General features: G+C 46.1%; 1 protein-coding gene across 1 annotated transcript in view; it reads left to right on the top strand.

Annotated features, from left to right (window-relative positions):
• Positions 1–23,390, top strand: part of COL20A1 (collagen type XX alpha 1 chain) — a 156,308-nt gene that overhangs the window by 11,952 nt on the left and 120,966 nt on the right. Inside the window, exons 2-9 of the mRNA XM_081010996.1 lie at positions 4,180–4,264; positions 9,356–9,466; positions 11,630–11,773; positions 13,241–13,402; positions 13,876–14,064; positions 17,107–17,262; positions 18,901–19,020; positions 20,075–20,239. Coding sequence (XP_080867122.1) covers positions 4,189–4,264; positions 9,356–9,466; positions 11,630–11,773; positions 13,241–13,402; positions 13,876–14,064; positions 17,107–17,262; positions 18,901–19,020; positions 20,075–20,239 — 1,123 coding nt within the window. The 5' untranslated portion in view covers positions 4,180–4,188. The remainder of the gene's footprint in view (positions 1–4,179; positions 4,265–9,355; positions 9,467–11,629; positions 11,774–13,240; positions 13,403–13,875; positions 14,065–17,106; positions 17,263–18,900; positions 19,021–20,074; positions 20,240–23,390) is intronic.

Here is a 23,390-nt window from a genome sequence, read left to right as displayed (position 1 = left end):
GTGAGAACAGGATTCTGGATCAGTTGAGCCATTGGCTCTTCTTACGATATAAATGTGAGAATAAATGCAATCCTAGCCGTGTCTACTCTGATCGGCCCCATTCCTTAGCACTTACTAAATGGGATTTGGTATGTTGGCAACCGTCTGCCTCGAGAGACAATGGAGTGTGCCTTTGGGGGTGAAGCCAAACCTCTGTGTTAGCGGCGCCAAAGTGCCCTCCTTGGGGCGCCAGCCTGGGCAGTGTGTCTGGAGGTCCTGGGCTGCCCAGATGACAAGACCCCCCTCTCAGTCTCACTGATGTGGTCCAAAGGAAAACAAAGCAAGACACTTGGCACCAGCTTGGCTGCAGGACGTGCCGGAAGGAGCCACACAAGATGCCATCTAACCATCTTACAAACTCCACCCTGGATTTGTTTAGGGTTTACCCCTCAGCCTTTTCTTCTCTTGAAAATGTTCCCCAAGGCAGTGGAGGTTTAGGATCAGAGTTTTCAATAATAATAATAATAATACTCCGTCCATCTGGCTAGGTTTCCCCAGCCACTCTGGGCGGCTTCCAGCAGAATATAAAAACATAATAAAATGTCAAACCTTAAAATTACCTTATACAGTGGTACTTTGGGTTACAGACGCTTCAGGTTACAGACGCTTCAGGTTACAGACTCCGCTAACCCAGAAATAGTACCTCGGGTTAAGAACTTTGCTTCAGGATGAGAAAAGAAATTGCGCAGCGGTGGCGCAGTGGCAGTGGGAGGCCCCATTAGCTAAAATAGTGCTTCAGGTTAAGAACGGACCTCTGGAACTAATTAAGTTCTTAACCCGAGGTACCACTGTACTGGGCTGCCTTCAGATGTCTTCTGAAAACTGTAGTTCTTTATCTCCTTGACATCTTGATGGGAGGGCATTCCACAGGGAGGGCGCCACTACCGAGAAGGCCCTGAAACTTTGCTTCTTGCAGCGAGGGAACCATCAGAAGACCCTTTGAGGAGGACCTCAGTGAATGATGGGGTGGAGATGCTCCTTCAGGTATACTGGGCTGAGGCCGTTTAAGGCTTCAAAGGTCAGCACCAACACTTTGAATTGTGCTTGGAAATGTCCTTCTCCCTTCCGAGGTTGTCTAGCCCCATCTGCCCCTGCCATCCCTCTACAACATTTGCAAAAGCCATCTTCTTGACTGTTGGACCCACTCTTGGTCTCGTCCACTCTATCCAGCTTCAGCGATGATGATGATGATAATTATTATTATTATTATAAATTTTATTTATACCTCGCCCTTCCCGGTTCAGAAAACTGGGCTCAGGGTGGCTAACAACAAATTTAAAACACTTAATTGATGAAAAAAAAAAAAAAGCATAAAATACAGAATAAAATGTGAATAACAATAAATTCAGAATTCAAAAATCAATTTAGGGGGAAAATCCATCCAATAAACATTAGATGATCACCAGGGCTAGCTGGCTAAATTAGTCCTATTTGGGCCAGCGAGGAGACCAGCGGAGAATTAGCTGTGGGATCCCAGAGCGGGTAATCTTCATAAAAAGGGGATGAAGGGGAATAAAAGATCAGGCTAAGTTCAAATTGAAAGCCAGGTGGAATAGCTCTGTCTTACAGGCCCTGCAGAAGGAAGTTAAATCCTGCAGGGCCCTGGTCTCATGGGACAGAGCATTCCACCAGGTCGGAGCCATCACTGAAAAGGCCCTGGCTCTGGTGGAGGATAATCTGACTTCCTTAGGGCCTGGGACCTCTAAACTATGATTATTCATGGACCTTAAGGTGGCAAAGATGGACCAGAAACTGTTCCTTTATGCTACTACCACGGTGAGACTATTATTCGCACAGAAATGGAAACAACACGAAACACCCACAGTTGAAGAGTGGCAGCGGAAACTTATGGAGTACGCAGAAATAGCAAAATTGACTGGAAAAATCCGAGAGCAGGGCGGCAAAATATTCCAAAGAGAATGGATGGAATTTCTAGCATGCATAGAGAAGAAATGTACACAAAATAAAGACACTCGCAGGATTGAAACAGACCTCATAATGTTTATTAAGAACCATTTGGTTGGACTTTGGGAATTGAAACAATATAATACAACAACGAAGGATGTACATTAATAACACTTAGGCAATTTTATTCTATAGTATTAAGTTTACATAGAATGTAAATATAACAAAGATAAAAGGAAACAGAGAGAAACCAGAAGAAGGAGGTGTTGCAGGAATTTATGTATAGGGTGGGGTGGGGGTTGCCCCTCCAGCAGATATCAAGAACATGCAGCCCACTACCAAAATCAGCACAATCACTTTTGTGACTTTTGTGATTTGTCCCCTCAAAACACTTCATCACAGTTTCTTCCTATCTATTCAAAGGGCCTTTGCTGCACGATACCAAATTCACTGATAAATGTATGTATGTACTGGCTCACTGGGAAAACTTCAGAAATTCATATAGAAATGTGAGCTCAGCTACTCAGCAGCCCCTCTGCCTGAGTGATAATCCCTGGCATCCTGATACCTGAGTGCCAGACAGGTAGCCATTCCAGAAATAACAAACCCAGATGAAGACAAAGGGGTGTGATTAACTTGGCTGGGAAACAGGGAAATGCAAATATCTCTTTTGTTACACTTGATGGGTGTTTAGTGGAGGGCAAGGAGAAGCATGGGGAGTCCAGGATGCTCAGATTACTGCCACCAGACCTCTCCTTTCATGATGTAACCATGATGTATGAGTGATGTAGTTTTGGGGGATGTGTAACTTGGGGATTAGCAGCTAATAAAAGTTTGGGTTCTCTTTTGTATGGGGCTTCCATCTTGTTCCACCTTGTGGCAGGTGGGAGTCCTGTCGAAACAGTCTTCAATAAAGACCAAGCCTACTGGCTGCTGTTTTGCTCTGGTATTCCTGACTGGTGTCCTTGTTCTTTTGTCCAAGGGAGCCCTCAGATTTCTCCGTTAACAGTTGGAGGGCAGTACAAGCTCGATAGAGTAAAAGCATAAAGGTTAAAAGAACCAAGATATGTATTATGATTGTGAAACTTGTAAAACCAATAAAGATCATTCAAAATAATAATAATAATAATAACATGGTGGTCATGGCCAAGACGCCTGGCCCTGGAACAGTTGGTGCCCTGTGTGTGCAGGATTCTGCCAGTCTTTGACGTGACGAAGTGAGGCCGTATCATAGACGGCAGCAGAAACAGCTGAGTTTTCATGTGCTTCAGGCCTTCCTTCCTTCCTGCAGAAGAACAGTACCACACCTGGGCTCACTCGGTCATGCTTGATTTTAAATTACTGCCCCTCAGCTATCAGGAGGCAATAAGCGCAATGCAGCTTGCATATAATGCATAACTGGTGTTTCAAGTGCCTAAGTAGTCAACCTGCTGCTGTCATCTAGTGATTTAAAATGTGTGTCTTGGGACTATCCTTCAGTCAGTTCTTAATGCTGTGCCGGCCCTTTCATTAGGCAGAGTGAGGTGGAAGATCAGGGGTGGGCGCAGGGCTGGATTTAGGTTTGATGAGGCCCTAAGCCATGGGTATGTTTCCGAGCACAATTCAAAGTATTGGTGCTGACCTTTAAAGCCCTAAACGGCCTTGGTCCAGTATACCTGAAGGAGCGTCTCCACCCCCATTGTTCTACCCAGACACTGAGGTCCTGCACCGAGGGCCTTCTGGCAGTTCCCTCACTGCGAGAAGCCAAGTTACAGGGAACCAGGCAGAGGGCCTCCTCGGTAGTGGCACCCGCCCTGTGGAACGCCCTCCCACCAGATGTCAAAGAGAAAAATAACTACCAAACTTTTAGAAGACATCTGAAGGCAGCCCTGTTAAGGGAAACTTTTAATGTTTAATAGGTTATTGTATTTTAATATTCTGTTGGAAGCCGCCCAGAGTGGCTGGGGAAACTCAGCCAGATGGGCAGGGTATAAATAATAAATTATTATTATTATTATTATTATTATTATTATTATTATTACTCTCTTCAGTGTCTGCTAAAAGCATTTCTGTTTAGACAAACCTATCCAGGTATTTAGAATATTGATGCACATTTTAATCTGTTTTTAGTTTATTGCTGATTTTATTATTTAATGTTTTATTGTTGTAAGATTGTTAGCTGCTTTGAGACTCCTTAGAGCAGTGATAAAGCGGGATATCAAATCCAAACTCTTCTTCTTCTTTTAAACATGTTAGGTCTTCGTCATGCTTGCTCCTGACTTTTTCTGGATTTCCTGCATAATGCTGGCAACTCACATCACCTTGCAGGCGTGTGGTCAAGGTAAGGAGAGAACCCAGCCTTTTCTTCTTCAAATCATGTGCTGGAGGTGACCAAAACCCGGTAAGAAAAAATAATCTCTCTCTTGAATTGCATGGTTCAAGGGTGCTGCATGGTTCAAGTGATCCTGCGAGCGAGGGCTGGATTTGCTTCATGACCTAGGCCTACTTCCCACCTGTTCCATGGAGATGGGTCATTGATCAGCCTTGGAAGGTCTCAGGTTCTATCATGGCATCTATCGTGGTAGCACAGAGATGGGGAACCTGCCGTCCTTCAGATGTTGTTGGGCTGCCACGACACAACCTCAAAGAAGATTTACAGGATCTCAAAGGGCTGCAGCCCATTTACAAGCTGGTCATCAGGAAACACTGGAAAATCTCTTCATTTTCATAATCGGCGTCCAACATTCCTGCATCTTCATTTTGGGGATCCCAGAGTGACAACTTGGATGCTGGTCAGAGCAAGCTGAGCAAAAATAGCCTCTCCTTTGATCAGGAAATGAATCCCCTCTTTGTCTGGCTTCCTGTCCCTGTTTTTGCTCCAGTGTGGTGATGCCAATGGGCCCCTCTAAAGAATGGAATGCCCTTCATTTCTGCTTTGACCAGGGCGGCCTGTGAATCTCAGCTTTGTTTCCTCCCAAAATAATTTCCTTGCAGGAAGCTGGAAGTGTATCTCGAAAAGCACACAGATGTGAGGCTGAGTTGTTATGTCCCATTGGACCACTGATGGTCTATCCAGGTGGCACCAAGATGGCAACTTTTCTGAAGCCTGGGGGCTTCATTGCAGAACTGCAATACACCTGACCAATTCTTGCATGGAGAGATTTTTCAAATGAGGTGTGGCTGTAGCACACCAGAGGAGAAAGTGCTTATATGCCAAAGCCCCCATGTTGCCTAGCTATTCTTTGGCATCCCCAGTAAATGAATTTTCAGTAGCAGAGTTGGAGAAGACCCAAATGCTCTTAAACATATGTAGGTGTGCATTTCTGTGTTCCTGTGTGTGCTTGCGTGTCTTCAAGCACACGATTCCTGCCCCCTCCCACCTCTTGCACTCTCAAGAGGTTCAGTCCGGGTCCAGGAAGAGTTCAAACACACGTTGAACTGTTTCTAGGGTGGCTGTGTGTCCTTCTTTAAAGAGGACAGTCCTCTATTTGAAGGGTTTCCTCGTCCAAGCTTGCCTTGAAGATAAAGAGCAGAAAAGCAGGAAGAGACCTGAAGATGCCCACCCTCAGATAGCAGGAGATTGATCAAACCCTACATGCTCCTGATCACAGCCTCCTGCACTATGCAAAGATATATCATACTTCTGTTTAAATTTTGCTAATTATTTCCAAATATTTTGCATATATACATATAAACTTCAATTTGCACATTTTATGCAAGTCGTTGCCATCTTCTTTTGGTGATGTGTGACTGTTCAACACAATTGTTTGTCCAAAGCAAAAAAAGTTTCCTTATTCCTTTATCTCTTCCTTCCTTTCTCTCTCCCTCTTCCCTTTCTCTTTTTTGCCTCTGGATTAATATTTTAGCTTTGACCAAAAAAAGGGAGAGACAATAATCTTTGTATTTCTCCTTATAAATTCTAATAAACAACAACAACAACTATTGTTATTATTTCCAAAGCCTTCAAAGCATGTATTGTAAACAGCTGGTGGATTGGCAGTGTGTTATATGAGATACAGTGAAATAATTGTGGATTTATTTATTTTCCAGACTGAGGGTCAAATTGCCTTGGGGCTGAGAGGAATTGCTCACCCAAGGATCTTAGCAACCGGGCAGGTTCCTATAGGGAGACATGATCCTTCAGTTAGCCTGGGTCCAAGGCATATAGGGTTGTGTAGGTCATAACCAGAACTTTGAAAATGTGTCATCTCAACCATTACAGCAGATTTCCACAAATGGTACACCCCCTTTTAAACAGATGGTCTAATCGAGATTCTCCACTTGCTCCCCAAAAGTACTGAGCCAACAGTGTGACGCGGCAGCTAAAAAAGCCAATGCAATTCTGGGCTGCATCAATAGGAGTATAGCATCTAGATCAAGGGAAGTAATAGTGCCACTGTATTCTGCTCTGGTCAGACCTCACCTGGAGTACTGTGTCCAGTTCTGGGCACCACAGTTCAAGAAGGACACTGACAAACTGGAACGTGTCCAGAGGAGGGCAACCAAAATGGTCAAAGGCCTGGAAACGATGCCTTATGAGGAACGGCTAAGGGAGCTGGGCGTGTTTAGCCTGGAGAAGAGGAGGTTAAGGGGTGATATGATAGCCATGTTCAAATATATAAAAGGATGTCACATAGAGGAGGGAGAAAGGTGGTTTTCTGCTGCTCCAGAGAAGCGGACACGGAGCAATGGATCCAAACTACAAGAAAGAAGATTCCACCTAAACATTAGGAAGAACTTCCTGACAGTAAGAGCTGTTCGACAGTGGAATTTGCTGCCAAGGAGTGTGGTGGAGTCTCCTTCTTTGGAGGTCTTTAAGCAGAGGCTTGACAACCATATGTCAGGAGTGCTCTGATGGTGTTTCCTGCTTGGCAGGGGGTTGGACTCGATGGCCCTTGTGGTCTCTTCCAACTCTATGATTCTATGATTCTATTTAAGAAGCCAGTACTTTCTCTTTTCATAATCCTGCATTTTTCGATTCAGCAGCTTTCCTCCCTGCAAAGAAGTTTAAGGGAGCTTGTGCACAGTCACACACCTGCCGCTCTTGCTGAGCTAAAGGCTGTCGAGTGCTGTTACTTACACTTTCTCTAGTTTCGCATTTTTCCAAACAGGTGGCCTCAAAGCTGCCAGCTAAAGTTGCATGCTCAGCAGGATAACTGGAATTGCTGCATCTCTCCAAAATGTTTAATTTAAAAGGATATTTTGGAATTCCTAGCATGATGCTGGTTCACCTCTTTTCCCAGGCACTCGATGCCTTTGGCCTTTTTCCTCACTCAGGTGGCAAATCGGCTCTGTCTGGGGGCTCTTGGAGCTGCAGGTGGGGGCTTTTGCGATGGAATACTCTCCCTTGCATAAATATTTCCTCCCTATCAAACCAGGATGTCTGGGAGCCTGAGGACGATGCCCTAATAATTCTTATACAAGCTTTCCCCAGGTTTTTCAAGTTTTGAATTATTGCAATTCCACACACCTGCCTCAATGTTCTGATACATTTTTGTATAGAGTGCTCTACTCACGCATGTCTTGCTGGATATTTCAGCTGCTTCATGTTTTTGAAAAGCAATCCTGATGTGAGCTTCGGGCCAGTATACCTAAAGGAGTGTCTCCAACCCCATCGCTCAGCCTGGACAAAGTTCAAAGTGTTGGTACTGACCTTTAAAGCCCTAAATGGCTTCAACCCAGTATACTTGAAAGAGCGTAGACTGGTGACTAGGAGTGACTGCCACATAACACCAGTCCTGGAAGACCTACATTAGCTCCCAGTATATATCCGAGCACAGTTCAAAGTGTTGGTGCTGACCTTTAAAGACCTAAACGGCCTCGGCCCGGTATACCTGAAGGAGCATCTCCACCCCCCATCGTTCTGCTCAGATACCGAGGTCCAGCTCCGAGGGCCTTCTGGCGGTTTCCTCACTACGAGATGTGAGGTTACAGGGAACCAGGCAGAGGGCCTTCTTGGTAGTGGCGCCCGCCCTGTGGAACGTCCTCCCATCAGATGTCAAGGAAGTAAACAACTATCTGACTTTTAGAAGACATCTGAAGGCAGCCCTGTTTAGGGAAGTTTTTAATGTTTAATGTTTTATTCTGTTTTTAGTGTTCTGTTGGGAGCTGCCCAGGGTGGCAGGGGAAACCCAACCAGATGGGCGGGGTATAAATAATAAAATTATTATTATTATTATTATTATTATTATTATTATTATTAGCATTACATACCGATGGGGTCTCACTCCTGCCAGCAACCGTGCTGTAGCACTTTTAGATGAAGTGCAAGGGAAGCCCCACATAGAACGCATTGCGGAAATCCAAATGGCTTGGTGTCTGCTAGAGCTGGCTGCAGACAATGCTATATGCCCCCAAACTGGATTCAACATATTGCAGATATTAATACTGCGCAGCATGAAGCAACTGGATACATAAAAACTGACTCCTTTTTTGGAATAAAAAATTGTCTAGACCAGGGGTCGGCAACCTCCAGCCCATGGGCCACAAGCGGCCCACGGGGGTCGTTTAGAGGGCCCATGAGCTCCCCCCAAACCGAGCCACCCACTTGGCGAGTTCCCGCTTGCTGCACTAAACCGACGCCGCGCGAAGTGGGGACTCGCTTCCACAGTGCCGGAAGTGATCTCCGCAGGAGTGAACTGGCCCAGGCAAGATAAATCCTGCCAACCCTGGGTCTAGACCCATTAGATTGAGTCAAAATATTACTTGCAGAACTTCCTTCAAAACAGACCAAAAAACAGTTGTACAATATCTTGTTCACATCAAGCAGAGACTCAGCATCTTATAAGAAGTAAAATAACTTATAATCAGAGCTGACAAATATAGCTCTCTCTCTCTCTCTCTCTCTCTCTCTCTTTCTCTCACAGGCTCCATTAGTCTGCACTCCAACCCCTAAGGCTGTTGAGGTCCTGGAGAGGCCTCTCCCCCTCACAGAGCCTAAACAAAGACTAAAGGCAATTTCCTTCAAAATGGCAATTTGAAATTCAATACATTTGTATCCTGATCTAAGGTTAAACACTCACATGTTAGCTAGCAGAGAACAACAACTGTTAATGATCAACCCATCAGGGAGCTGAGAGAGCACTTAGTATACTCCAGTGGAATTTCCCCAATTAAACTACAAAACACCTCAAGGACTAAAAGAGCACATGGAATGGGACCCGATTCCATGCATGTGCATGCTCACTTGCACGACCTTCACCCTTAAAGGCAAGCAGCCAGCCAGCAATCTCATCCCAGGCTAAGCACACACACACACAGCCCTGCATGATCTGCAACTTTTGCTCCCGGGCCAAGTTCAAGGCATTACTTTCAATATATAACCTTGAGACCAGTTTCCCTGCAGGGTCGCCTTACCCCACGCTTCCCCAGAGTATGAAAGAAAGCACCTCTCTGTCTCCAGTTTAAAAGGCGTTGATGCTTTCCTCCCCAGGCTCAAACCGGTTGAAACTGACTGTCCTCTCAGAAGACAGGTTGCAGATGAAATGGAAAGAAACAGAAGGAAATTCCAACGGATACAAAGTTCGCGTGAAGCCCATGGCAGGTACATGGTGAGGAGGTCAGGGTGCGTTTCATCCCAGAAAGATAGAGTGGTAGCTTGGTTTGCAACCGTTTTGGATTACAGTCATACCTCAGGTTACAGCGGCTTCAGGTTGTGTTTTTTCGGGTTGCAGACTGCCGAAACCCAGAAGTTCTGGAATGGGTTACTTCCGGGTTTCAGCAGTTGCGCATGCACAGAAGCACTAAATCGCACTTTGCGCATGTGCAGAGGTGCCAAATCTCAACCCGTGCATGCGCAGACGTGGGTTGCAAATGTGCATCCTGCACGGATCACGTTCGCAACCCGAGCATCCACTGTACAACCATTTTGGATTACAACCATGTCAAACCCAGAAGTGCGTGTCCTTTTTTTGGATTACAACCCATTTTTTTTTTATTACAACCCTTTTTTTTTTTTTGAGGCCCCCATTGGTGATAGCCTTGAGTTACAACCTGTTTTGGTTTACAAACAAACCTCCAAAGAAACTTCCTGCAGCCAATCCGAAGCCGTGCCAGTGTCGCCGCCTACCCAGAAGCCGTCCCAGTGTTGTGGAAGTTAGTCCCCACGCAGCGAGGCATCTGCAGCACGAGGGGACTGACCGAGCGGGTGGCAGGGTCCGCAGGCCGGATTTACAAGCCTGGGGGCTGCATCTGGCCCCCAGGCCATAGTTTGCCGACCCCTGGTATAGTGCATACACAGTTGTGGTCAGTGGTGGAATAGCTCTGTGTTTTCAAAGTTTTCCCCTGTCCTCTTGGATCGTTACCCCTCCTGTTTTTAATTCCGACAAGTTTGGAAAATATGCAGGCTTGTCATTCCAGCCCCTTGAGCTAATAATAATAATAGGTTTGCAATATCAGATACAAACTTCCTCTAGGTGCATTCCAAGACTTTCGTGGGTGCTACCGCATTCTTGATCCGTTGAGCACATTATCTGTGATGTAATTAACTCAGCTGCTTAATTGTGCTTGCCTTTAGAAAAAAAGCTGCTCACAAGACAGTGAGAAGTGTTCATAGTTTATATCCGTCATGTTTGCTGTGAAATGAGAAAGCTAATGTGCTTATGAACATGAAAATTGCAGCCTTAGGAGTGGTATGCCTCTGAGTAACATCTGCTTAGAACCTCTAAGTCCTTCTTGTGAGCTTCTTGTAGGCACCTAGTTGGACCCTGCAAGATTTCCTCTTCTGTTCATACTTGCATAATCTAAGGAGGTAGGGTCTGTAGCTGTGGGATAACTCTTCTCCTTTTGATGCTTTGGAATATAGGAAGGGATGAGCCAAAGAAGAGTTAATTATACTGACCAGGGTTGCAAAGGTTGGTTTGCCTGGGATTTCTCCCAAAGCCAACGTCCAGAACTTTAGGACCTTTATGAAAAAGCAGACAGAAGCTTCAGGTTCTAAGGTTAAGTCTGTGTACATACTGCAGCCTTTGAAGCTCTGCGGTTTGGGGTTTTTTAAAAGCACTTTTGTAGACATATCTGCAAGCTCTGCAGTAGGCTGAGCTGCTGTTAAATCATTGCCTTTTTGACACAAGGGGTATGTGCAGGTTTCACTGTTTCCTCCCCTGTCAATACCCATGGCACTCTTGTTTTACATTTTCCCCATCCCGTGAGAGTTTATTGATATGAAGTCTGGTAACTCAGGCTCCTCAGGTTACCTTGCACTCAGCATATGCCCAGAGGCTTCCTTTCCTTGTCTCATTAAGGTGACTTCATGACTGCATTCCTCCTTTGGTTTTTTGCAAGGCTCTCTGTTTATGCTCCTTCCCCTTTCAACACCCAACACATTTTTTAAATAAAAAATACTCCAAGTTGACTGATCCATCTGAAGTCCAATAGAACATACTGTGCAGCTTCACGATTGAACATCTCTTTTCTTTTGGCAAGACGCTCTGCATATGCTCATAGGCTGCCTGTTCAGGCTTTGGCTCCATGTTATACCAATTAATTCTATGGGGATCGTTGTGGTTTATTAAAGGGCAACATTCACCTCTCTTTTGCTAAAGTGGAACACTCAAAGTGGATGTGCCTCAAATCTCCCACCATATAGAGTCAGGCAATAGGTTACATAGAATTGCAGAGTTCGAAGGGACCGACTCCCACAATCAAGAGTCAGGCAATATGTTCCTTATTGAAAAAAGTTCATGGTCTTCTCTTCCGGCTGCTCCAGGTGACTCTGAGCAGGAGGTCATGCTGAAAACCAAGACCGCCAAAGCGACGGTGGGAGGGTTGAGTCCCACGAAAGAGTATACCTTGCAGATCTACATCCTCAACGGTTCTCAGGAGGCCCTCTTTGTCAAGAGGAAATTTGTGAGTAAGTGTGGCTTTCGCTCTCTTGATCTCTCGGTGCTGCGGACTGTGATGCTCAAGTCTTGGCTAGGGGGCAATTTCAGGTCCAGAGCAGAAGAAAGGCTGACCTAGCAGCACAGGGACAGAGTGGGGATCCTTGGATCAAACAAAATAAAAAAAAAATCCTTCCAGTAGCACCTTAGAGACCAGCTAAGTTTGTTACTGGTATGAGCTTTCGTGTGCATGCACACGTCTTCAAAACTTCTTCCTCTGAATTTTAATGTTGTACTTTAATCTTGTTTTTAAGTTGTATTTTAATCAATTGTTTTTATACCTGGTGTTAGCTGCCCTGAGCCCAGTCTTGGCTGGGGAGGGCAGGGTATAAATAAATTTATTATTATTATTATTATTATTATTATTATTATTATTATTATTATGAAGTGTGCATGCACACGAAAGCTCATACCAATAACAAACTTAGGTTAAACCACAGAGCCTGGGACGTGCCGATCAGTAGGTTGGCGGTTCGAATCCCCGCAATGGGGTGAGCTCCCATTGTTCAGTCCCTGCTCCTGCCAACCTAGCAGTTCAAAAGCACGTCAAAGTACAAGTAGATAAATAGGTACTGCCCCGGCGGAAGGTAAATGGCGTTTCCGTGCGCAGCTCTGGTTCGCCAGAAGCGGCTTAGTCATGCTGGCCACATGACCTGGAAGCTGTACACTGGCTCCCTCGGCCAGTAAAGCGAGATGAGCGCCGCAACCCGAGAGTCGGCCACGACTGGACCTAATGGTCAGGGGTCCCTTTACCTTTTTAAGGTGCTACTGGAAGGAATTTTTTTATTTAGCTTCGACTACATCAGACCAACAGGCTACCTACCTGTAACTAGAACTTGGATCAAACAAACAGAGTCGTTGCTTGAGAACTGGCCAATGGAGGCAAAGCTCAGAGAGGAAAAGTGGAAGCTGTAGTGTCTGCCCCCCACTGGGATTGGTAGGGTGGAAGTCAGGGAGATAAGCCATAGATGGGACCACAACAAATGGTGGGTGGAGCCAATTAATTCTAGTTTGCCCCCATCCACCTCCCTGCTGGATTCCACAAGGGCAGCACTGGGACTGAGAAAGCTGTTAGGGAGCACTGCCCCCTTGTTGTAAACAAAGAGGCAGGCAGGTGGGGGCTGACTGAGGTTGACAAGGCGGTGCTCCATTGCCCATAATGCACCAGGCTCCACTGGGTAGAAGCAGAATCCCGGTACGAGGTCAAGAACCCCAATGTGTGAGGAGCACCTTCAAAATAGGGTGCTGTTCAGACCATGCCTGAGACCTGCTTTTTGGTTGAGTATTTATCGATGCCTGGGGTTCAGCAAAAGTGGAGCCCGTGGAGGGGGAACACTGGGGAGGGCAGCTCCATCCCTTTTGTCAGAGTGAGCCACCCCCCAAAAGAGCCAGCAAGTTTTTGTTTCCCAATGCTGCCACCACCGCTCTTGCCATTGCAGTTGAGGAGCTGAAGAATCTCTCCCAAGCCAGAAGTAACAGGAGACACCCAACAGGCGCTCCGGAAAAGGCAGAGGCGCCTTTAGAGACCCCAGCAGCTGAATACACCCTGGAGACTGAAGCCACTTCACCACCCGCCCGCAGTGACACGCCAACTGTGATAAGTATGTGGACGGGTCAAAGAGGAAAGCGGGTTTGAACTACACCTGGGCTGAAGGTTCAAGAATTGGACATTCGGCTGACATTTGGGGAAGAGGGTGAAAGGGAGGGGAGTCACATTCTCCTTGCTTTCTTACATTTTAGGGAGGCAGGCAGGCTATCTTGGAGGGGTGAGGCAAAACTCATTACCCTTTTGGCCCCATGAATGCTGGCGGCCATTTTGTTTTCCCCTTGGATTTTTTATTTTTATTGTTATTGTTGTTATTATTTATGACTTTATGTCATGGCACAGCATCGTCGAGAAGTATTTCTGGAAAACAAAATGCCAGCGGCCAAGAGAGAGGCTTTTTTCTTCCACACCGTGCCCCAACTTCCCCTGAAAATCGCTTCAGAACCAGCACTGTTACAGGCACGCCTTCCAAAGATTGTCTGTTCCTGTGTGGGATAACTCTTCTTCTTTTGATGCTTTGGGAAACAGGAAGGGAAGAGCCAGAGAAGAGGCGGCAAAAAGCCGTTTCCAAAGGGGCAAGCGAATATTTGCCAAATGCCGAGCCGACTGTGATGTCAACAGCACCAACAACCCTGAAGACGACTCTGTCAAGCCTAGCAGAATTTGAAATGGACTATCTGGCCCGAGAGAAAACAACCAGGGAAAGCTCACGGAGAGGTGAGGTTTGTTTCTTAGGCTCCTTGACATGGCTTTTTTTCAAGTGTAACTCTTACGTGTCTAGAGAACACCCAGCTCTAAAAGTCCTCATATGAGCTTTTGATGTAAAATCGATGAGTCGTATGGGAGCTCAGTGGTCACTTAGTCAACCCTCTGGCAATCTACTCCTACAGAATCCCTCCAAAGTCACATCATCCTGCATTGATGTTCTCCTGTGGTCCCCCTTACTGCATCCTGGGTAGCTGCAGTTTTAGTGAGCCCTGGGGTAGCTTAGTCAGTAGAGCATGAGGCTCTTAATCTCAGGGTTGTGGGTTTGAGCCCCACATTGGGCAGAAGATTCCTGAATTGCAGGGGGTTAGATATATCAACCAAAGGCAGTGTGAAGTCCATATTATCAGAGACCTTGTGGTCCCTCACAGTTCTAGGATCTATTATTTCAGCTCTTTTAGTAAGTGCACCTGGTTTTCAGGAACATGCGTTAATCCCTTATTACCTGCCATACCTGGAAGAAAAAGCCAGCCCGTCAACATGCAGGCTAGAGGGCGGGTTATTGCACGTGGTTTGGAAGGCACAATCTGGAAAGAGACTGGATCTGATAAAGAGAAATCACCGGAATAATTTCAGCCCAAGGGGCTAAATGATAGTTAACATTGCACTAGGCAATCACGCAAGCCTTGCTGGGATGAAGAGACAAAGAGTTGGATTAGAGCAGTGACGGAATTGACCTGACAGCACACACAAAAATCACATCATGGCAGATTCCCTAAGAGGTCTTTGTTTCAGGAGGTTGCCATATTGCCCCTGGCGCACCGGTGGTCTATGCGCAATGCGAGCTGGTGCTTGATTAAGAGCAATCTGTCATCATTATTTGATTCTAAATTTCTGCTCCTCATTTGGGGGTGCAGTTGCATTTCCACCTGTGACAAGCCGTTTCACGAATGTCCCAGTCAAAGCCCCATGCCTAATCCCTAACTCCTCTTCCACATACCTGAAAGGCCGTACAGGGGGGTGAGGATCTGTGGTCCTCTATATGTTGGTGGACTTCAGATTAGGGCTGGGCGATATCTGGTTTTCAACATCATGATGTCACGCCAGCTAAATTTCTGAACATCTGAAATAAGGATGGAGCTATGTAGAAGCATTGAGTGGCTTCACGGTTTTTCCCACATTGTGATTTTTGCATAGCACCCATCCCATGATGCACAATATATTGCCAGGTCAAAAATTATGAACTTGATATCAAAAAATGGACTTCAAACTGCCTTTGGATTATATATCAATATATCACCAATGTCTAATTCAGATCCCACCATCCATGGATCTTGGCCACACTGGGATGGGGCCAGGGCCAGATTTAGGTTTGATGAGGCCCTAAGCGACTGAAGGTAATGGGGCTCTTTATATGTCCAGCTGTCCTTTGTCAACAACAAATTGTCGCTGTTTTTTGCGTTGAATATAGGCTATATGGTAATTTATGGACCTAATAAGTATCTAAAGCCATTTGCACATAACAAAATATGTATTTTATCAAAGTAATTGTTGAACTGAAATACAATTAAGAAGAAATATATTAATAGTGAAATAATTATTAAGCTCTAACTTAAAATGTTAGAATCTAGAATCTTGCTATAAAATGAAATAATAATAGGTGTAAATATATGATGCAAACTACTAATAATTTTAAATAGCAGAATGTGGGCACCCTATATATAGAAATGAGCAAACCAATGATATTTTAGGGAACAGGCTAGCAGGCGGGGCCCATTACTTACATCATAGGAGCCTACACAACACAAAACTGTTGCTGTATGTAGGTTTTATTTTATTTGTTTTTTATCTTATATTTTGGAAATGTATATCCAGTTTTTCCCCCTTTACATTTTTTGGGGCCCCCAAGAGAATGGGGCCCTAAGCTATAGCTTGTTTAGCTTATACAGGGGCATCTCGGGTTAAGAACTTAATTCGTTCTGGAGGTCTGTTCTTAACCTGAAACTGTTCTTAACCTGAGGCACCACTTTAGCTAATAGGGCCTCCTGCTGCCACCACCGCCGCGCAATTTCTGTTCTCATCCTGAAGCAAAGTTCTTAACCTGATGTACTATTTCTGGGTTAGCGGAGTCTGTAACCTGAAGCGTCTGTAACCTGAAGCGTCTGTAACCTGAGGTACCACTGTATGTAAATCCGGCACTGGGGGGAGTGAGTTGGACATCTAGAACCTACATGCTCCCTATTCATGCTCTACAGCAAAGGTTGGTGTGCCAGACATCACAGCACCTCTGTAGGTTCTTCCAGAGAAGAAGAAGAAGAGTTTGGATTTGATACCTCGCTTTATCACTATCCTAAGCTGTCTCAAGGGACGCGGGTGGCGCTGTGGCTTAAACCACAGAGCCTAGGGCTTGCCGATCGGAAGGTTGGCGGTTTGAATCCCCGCGACAGGGTGAGCTCCCGTTTCTCGGTCCCTGCTCCTGCCAACCTAGCAGTTCGAAAGCACGTCAAAGTGCAAGTAGATAAATAGGTACTGCTCCAACGGGAAGGTAAATGGCGTTTCTGTGCGCTGCTCTGGTTCGCCAGAAGCGGCTTAGTTATGCTGGCCACATGACCTGGAAGCTGTACGCTGGCTCCCTCGGCCAATAAAGCGAGATGAGCGCCATAAACCCAGAGTCAGCCACAACTGGACCTAATGGTCAGCGGTCCCTTTACTTTTAAGGAGTCTCAAAGCAGCTAACAATCTCCTTTTCCCTTCCTCCCCCTCAACAAACACTCTGTGAGGTAAGTGGGGCTGAGAGACTTCAGAGAAGTGTGACTGGCCCAAGGTCACCCAGCAGCTGCATGTGGAGGAGCGGGGAAGCGAACCCGGTTCACCAGATTATGAGTCCACCACTCTTAACCACTACACCACACTGTCTCTCAGTGGATAGGTTTTGGGTTGCTACTCTTCCTGCGAAGGTTAACTACACACGGAGTTGCAGGTTCTTTTCATTCTCGTATTTTAATGAAGAGCACACCTATGTACCCCCTTTCCCAACCCGCCCTCTTGCCACAGTTTCTCACTTTCATTGCGACACTTCTGCAATGACCGACATCGTCCTGCTCGTTGACGGATCCTGGAGCATCGGGAGAAACAACTTTGGGCTCATCCGAGGATTCCTGGCTGGTTTGGTCGCACCTTTCAACATTGCTCAGGACAAGATAAGAGTGGGTGAGGAGCTCCCATGTGTTCAGAACGTTTTCATAGCAGGACAGTTAGGGACAGAGGGGCCAGCTTGCGAGGGTGATGGGAGCCGTCATGCTTGTGAGCATCTCACCTCCCTTCCTGTGCCGGGCAGAAGCTTCCTGGGCTTTGGGAAGGAGGCATCAAGGAAACATTTAGGGTTCTCACCTAGTTCCCCTAGTCCGCTGATCGCACACCACTGGTGAGGAGCTTTTACTCTGCCAAGTATCCCAGTTCAGAGACAATGCAAAACATTGCATGCTTTTTCTATGGGAATCAGGGCTACCTAATGGTTAGCTGACCCAAAGCCTTCTTTATCTTTCTTGTTTCCAAAAAAATAATAATTAAAAAAATGTTATTGCAGAAAATATGGCCATATTCAAATACAGAACATAGCCACAAAATTACAAGTTAGATAAAATATTGCTAATACAAGCCATAGGAGGGAAACCTGTCCATTTCAATGTCTCATTTTTCCAGCTTTAGATTCACTTCCTACATTTTTGTATCTGTTTGCTTTTTAAAGTTTTAATTCTCAGTGCGTATTCCTTCTGGCACATATGTTTTGGCAAGCAACTCTCCCAATATAATGTATTTTTGTATGCTATTTTCACTAATAAATGTGTTTTTGTACACATTTTTTTGTGGGGGAGGCTTGGAAAACTCTATCACAAAATTTTGAGAGGTGCAAATTTTGAAGGATGGAATTTTGGTTCACTGAAGTTCAAATTAGATAGGTTCACACTGAAATGCAAAACTGAACCGAATTCCTTCCTCGTTCCAAAGTCACAGGGTGTTAAAAATACATAGAAATATCAAAGGGAAGGGAAAAGGACAAAAAATGAAGGCCTACAGACTTAATTTGTAGTGCAATCTGATGCATGTCAACTTAAAGTAAGACCCATTGAGCTCAACAGGGCTTTTGAGAAGACATTTGCGGATGCACTGATACAAAACAACTAGCATCTGAAATATAAAATTGAACAGCAACTTCTAGATACAGATAGCTTGTTATAATGTCTTATTGAAAACGAACTTGCAGACAGCTACTCTAGCTGATTTTACTATTTAAAAAAATGTTTTAAATAACTGATTCTATTTGTTTTTACCAATAATTTTATTGTTTTATTATTTTTGTAAACCACGTTGAGGGTTTTTGTCTGGGGTTCTTTAAAACAATTAGGGAGTATAGAAAATTTTATGAAATAAATGAATAAAATAATAGTGTTCTCTGCAAAAATATAATTAACTGAGAGCTCAGCCTGCTCATCAAACTACAATGACTAGAATTCTATGAATGCAGATATGGCATTTGTTCATATAGCAGTTTTGGACCCAACAAAAAATAGAGATGGCGACACTTCAGTCTATACTAGGCTTTAAACCTGAGAAACTTCACATACTTTTGCTTGTTCCTCTCTGTAATACCTCTAAGATAGGGGTCCATGTTGTTCCTGTCTTGCAAATGATGAGCAAGAAGTCACAGACTGTGGCCTCTCAAGGCCAGCTGGAGAAACCACAACAATTTTCCATCTTTTATAACCAAAGCCAGAATCCTGTCTCCACTGCGCCCCCTGCAGGCTTGTTCTCTGACCACTTCCTGTTGGCTTCCTTGTCCCCTTCCAGCCTTATCCCAGTACAGCAGTGACCCTCGTACAGAATGGGACCTGAATACATACTCCACCCGGGATGAGGTGTTAGAGGCCCTGAGGAGCTTGCAGTATAAAGGAGGAAACACATTCACAGGTAAAGCCCGCTGCCTCTCTGGGTCAGGTGGAGCGGCCGGTTAGGCATCACCAGAAAAAGAAAAGAGGATTTGCATCACACCCTCCCCACCCTAAAAAGATTTGCATAATATTTGCATATTGCAATTTGTGTGTATTGACACAGATTTGGAAATAATTCACTGGGGAACATTTCCCCCCCATGAGATTTTTCAACTCTTCTTATATGTTCTTTCAATGCTGATTTCAAATGTTTACACATTTTTGTCTACTTGAAGAAGCCATGGTCCGATCTGAAAAATACAAATATTTAGGTTACAAAACTATAAAAATAAAGAAAAATTAAGTTTGCAAAACAATAATTACCATCTGGTCAGGGTAGATCAACGTGTCAGTGTCCACTTATCCCCAGTGTAAATATGACATATTGGCAAAAGTCAGAAATTGAAAGACAACTGTAGCGTGTACACGAAAATCGATTTCAGATTTGAAATCATCATTGAAAGAACATATAAGAACAGTTGAAAAATCTCATGCAACAGGAAATGAAAAAAAAAATTGTTCCCCAGTATACTGTGTATCCCAAGGGAATACATTTTTTTGCATATCTCCCACTATACATAGATATACATGTCATTTTCAATGCTATACATGTCATGTTCAGTGCTATATAAGTCAATTACATTTATACTCATATTGTACTACTTTGGCTACGTGTTTAATAAAATATTGAATTCTTGCATTGTGAAAAACAAAGATGATGGTGAAAAGTTAAAAACATGAATTGCAAAAAAACTAGAGCTTACAGAACAAAACCAACTTCAGATATGAAATCAGCACGTCGAAATTAGGTTAGAACAACTGCAGGTGTCAATGCAACAAAAAATTTGTGTTATTGTAACATAAACAGAAATACAATACATTGCACCACAGTGGGCAAGATGTCACCCACAGCTCCATGATAAGGGAGAAATTGAGTATTGCTCAGTACGGCACTTGCCTCCTCTAAGCTTTTGTTTAACCATGTCAGTCCCCCCAACCCAAGCCTTCTGCCTTTCATCTTTCGTGTTTCCAAGGATTGGCGCTGACGCATGTCCTGGAACAGAACCTGAGGCCCGAAGCTGGGGCGCGGCCAGAAGCCCCCAAGCTGATCATTCTCTTGACTGATGGCAAATCTCAGGATGATGCCAGTCCATCCGCCCAGACCTTGAAGGATATGGGAATAGAGATATTTGCTGTTGGTGAGTTCATGTCTCCGTCTGTGTGGGCTTCTGATTTGTTTTATGCCAAGTGTTGGTGCTGACCTTTAAGGCCCTAAATGGCCTCAGCCCAGTATAATTGAAGGAGCGTAGACTGGTGACTGGGAGTGACCGCCGAGACCACATAACACTGGTCCTGGAAGACCTACATTGGCTCCCAGTACATTTCCGAGCACAGTTCAAAGTGTTGGTGCTGACCTTTAAAGACCTAAACGGCCTCGGCCCAGTATACCTGAAGGAGCATCTCTACCCCCATCATTCAGCCCGAACACTGAGGTCCTGCACCGAGGGCCTTCTGGCGGTTCCCTCACTGCGAGATGTGAGGTTACAGGGAACCCAGCAGAGGGCCTTCTAGGTAGTGGCACCCATCCTGTGGAACGCCCTCCCATCAGATGTCAAGGAAATAAATAACTATCTGACTTTTAGAAGACATCTGAAGAAGGCAGCCCTGTTTAGGGAAGTTTTTGCATGTTTGATATTTTATCGTGTTTTTAATATTCTGTTGGGAGCCGCCCAAAGTTGCTGGGGATACCCTGCCAGATGGGTGGCGTATAAATAATAAATTATTATTATTATTATTATTATTACTACTACTACTACTACTATTAATTGTTATTATTTGCAATTTAAAAAAATGAACGAGTGTTTTGATGGCATGGGAAATGTCAAGAACCAGAGACTTTTCATTCTTCCTGAATGCTTTAGAATTCTAGTACCAAAAAGACTCTTCGCGAGAACCTCTGTTGCCAACTAATACTGACAGCCCCTTAGTATCAACCCGACATCCAGAAGGCCTGGTCATGATTTGCTATGTCTGCTCACCATTAACCATTAGATTACAGGGCCCTGTGCATGTAAGTGAAACACACACGGGGGGGGGGAGCCCGCTGCAATACAGCTTCCTGCCCAACAGCTGTGGAGCTGGGTAGCGCGGCAGCAGTGAGAGCTCCCATTTTGGAGGGCGCCATTCTGGAGCCCTTAGAGCAGGCATTTCCAAACTCAGCCCTCCAGATGTTCTGGGACTACAACTCCCATCATCCACTGGTCCTGTTAGCTAGGGATGATGGGAGTTCTAGTCCCAAAACATCTGGAGGGCCGAGTTTGGGGATGCCTGCCTTTTCTAGACTTTTCTCATCCTCTTTGGGCTCTGGGGAGGGTCTCCCCATGAACCACGAGGACTTTTGAGCTCTCTTCTACCATTTCAGGTTAGAAAAAATGAATTATTTATTTACTGGCCCTGCACATATACACTGTCATGTGCGAGTCAGTTCTGCGTAAGTGGGGGGAATGCCTGTATACGTATTTTTCGCTCTATAGGACACACTTTTTTCCCTTCAAAAATGAAGGGAAAATGTGTGTGCGTCCTATGGAGCGAAGACGCCATAGCCCCACGACCCTCTCCCAGCTTGAGAGGTGACGCGCGGCTATGGCAGGAGCCTCTAAAGCCCCGTGTCACCTCTCCAGCTGGGAGAGCACGCGCGGGGCTAAAGAAGCACCCCGCGACCCTCTCCCGGCTGGAGAGGTGACGCGTGGCTATGGCAGGAGCCTCTATAGCCGTGCGTCACCTCTCCAGCCGGGAGAGCACTCGCGGGGCTAAAGCAGCCCCCCGCGACCCTCTCCCGGATGGAGAGGTGACGCGCGGCTATGGCAGGAGCCTCTACAGCCCCGCGTCACCTCTCCATCCGGGAGAGGGTCGCGGGGGGCTGCTTTAGCCCCGCGCGCGCTCTCCCGGCTGGAGAGGTGACGCGCGGCTATGGCAGGAGCCTCTACAGCCCTGCGTCACCTCTCCCGCCGGGAGAGCGCGCGCGGGGCTAAAGAAGCACCCCGCGACCCTCTCCCGGCTGGAGAGGTGACGCGCGGCTATGGCAGGAGCCTCTCCGCTGCGCCTTTCCGTTGCTCCCTGATCTGCTCTTTGGGGCTGGTGGTGGGCTTCCCCCCGCCAGCCCCAAAGAGCAGGTCGAAAGGAACCTGAAGCCTGGAGAGCGAGAGGGGTCAGTGCACACCGACCCCTCTCGCTCTCCAGGCTTCCAAGGTAGCCGCCTGAACGCACCTTAAACGGCACCTTGTTTTAGAGCGGTAAAACAAGAGGGGGAAAGTTCTCCCCCTCTCTGCACAGCGCCTCCTGCCACTTTGCTGAAGGGGCGCTGGGCAGAGAGGGGGAGAATTTTTTTTTCTTGTTCTCCCCCCTCTAAAACAAAGTGCGTCCTATTGTCCGGTGCGTCCTATGGTGCGAAAAATACGGTACATTTTTGGGTGTTCCAGGCACTTTTCATACAGTGTATTCTTATACTCACCATGGCCCTGTAAGTATTATCAGTCACATAGTGTAGGTCAGGGTTTCCCAAACTCAGGTCTCCAGCTCCTTCCATCATCTCTGATCACTGGTCCTGCTAGCTAGTGTGATGGCCTGGGATTCAGACTCGGAGGCTGAACCTGAGGGATCCCAGACTGCACAGGATTCCCCGCCTCCAGAACCAGCTGAGCCGGGGCTGGGGCATGAGCCTGAAGGGTCCTCACCTGTGCTGGATCCTCAGGTGCAGGCTCCAGCTAAGTCTGCTCTGGCTTCTGAGGTGATGGAGGACCCATTGCCTGCAGGTGCTCCACTCTCAGCCCCGTCAAAGGAAGCTGAGGTTGCCTCTGGGTCCGGTAACCCTCCAGCCTCTCCTGAGCTGCAGAGGCTCAGGGCAGAGAGGCGGAGGGAACTAAGTTCCCACAGGAGGAGTGCTCGCCTCCAGGCCAGGAGAGGTGCGTCACCTGTGGACTGGGGCCGCCCATGCCTCGGGGCAGATAAAAGCCAGCCAGCCCAGTCCCAGGTTGCGGGAGCAATGTTGTTGGTAGCCAGTTCTGGCCTGTACCCTGTCCTGCCGGATCTCCTGACCTCACCTGACTCCCTGCCTTGGACCCAGCTTCAGCTTTGATGGACGGCCTCAATACTGCTCCCTCGACCTCAGACTGGACTCGCACCTCACCTCACGGAAACCCATGGGACCAGCACAGCTAGGGATGATGGAAGTTGTAGTCCAGCAACAGTTTAGCAAACCCTGTTGTAGATGGAGGGAAGGCTCAGAGAGAGTGTTGTGCCAAAGGTCGGCTAGGTGAGTTTGTGGCAGAGAAACCATTTGATGCAGGATGT

Source organism: Podarcis pityusensis (genome assembly GCF_964106645.2).
Source record: "Podarcis pityusensis genome assembly, chromosome: 6".
Classification (NCBI taxonomy): Eukaryota; Metazoa; Chordata; class Lepidosauria; order Squamata; family Lacertidae; genus Podarcis; species Podarcis pityusensis.
This window is presented reverse-complemented; position numbering and strand designations above follow the sequence as displayed.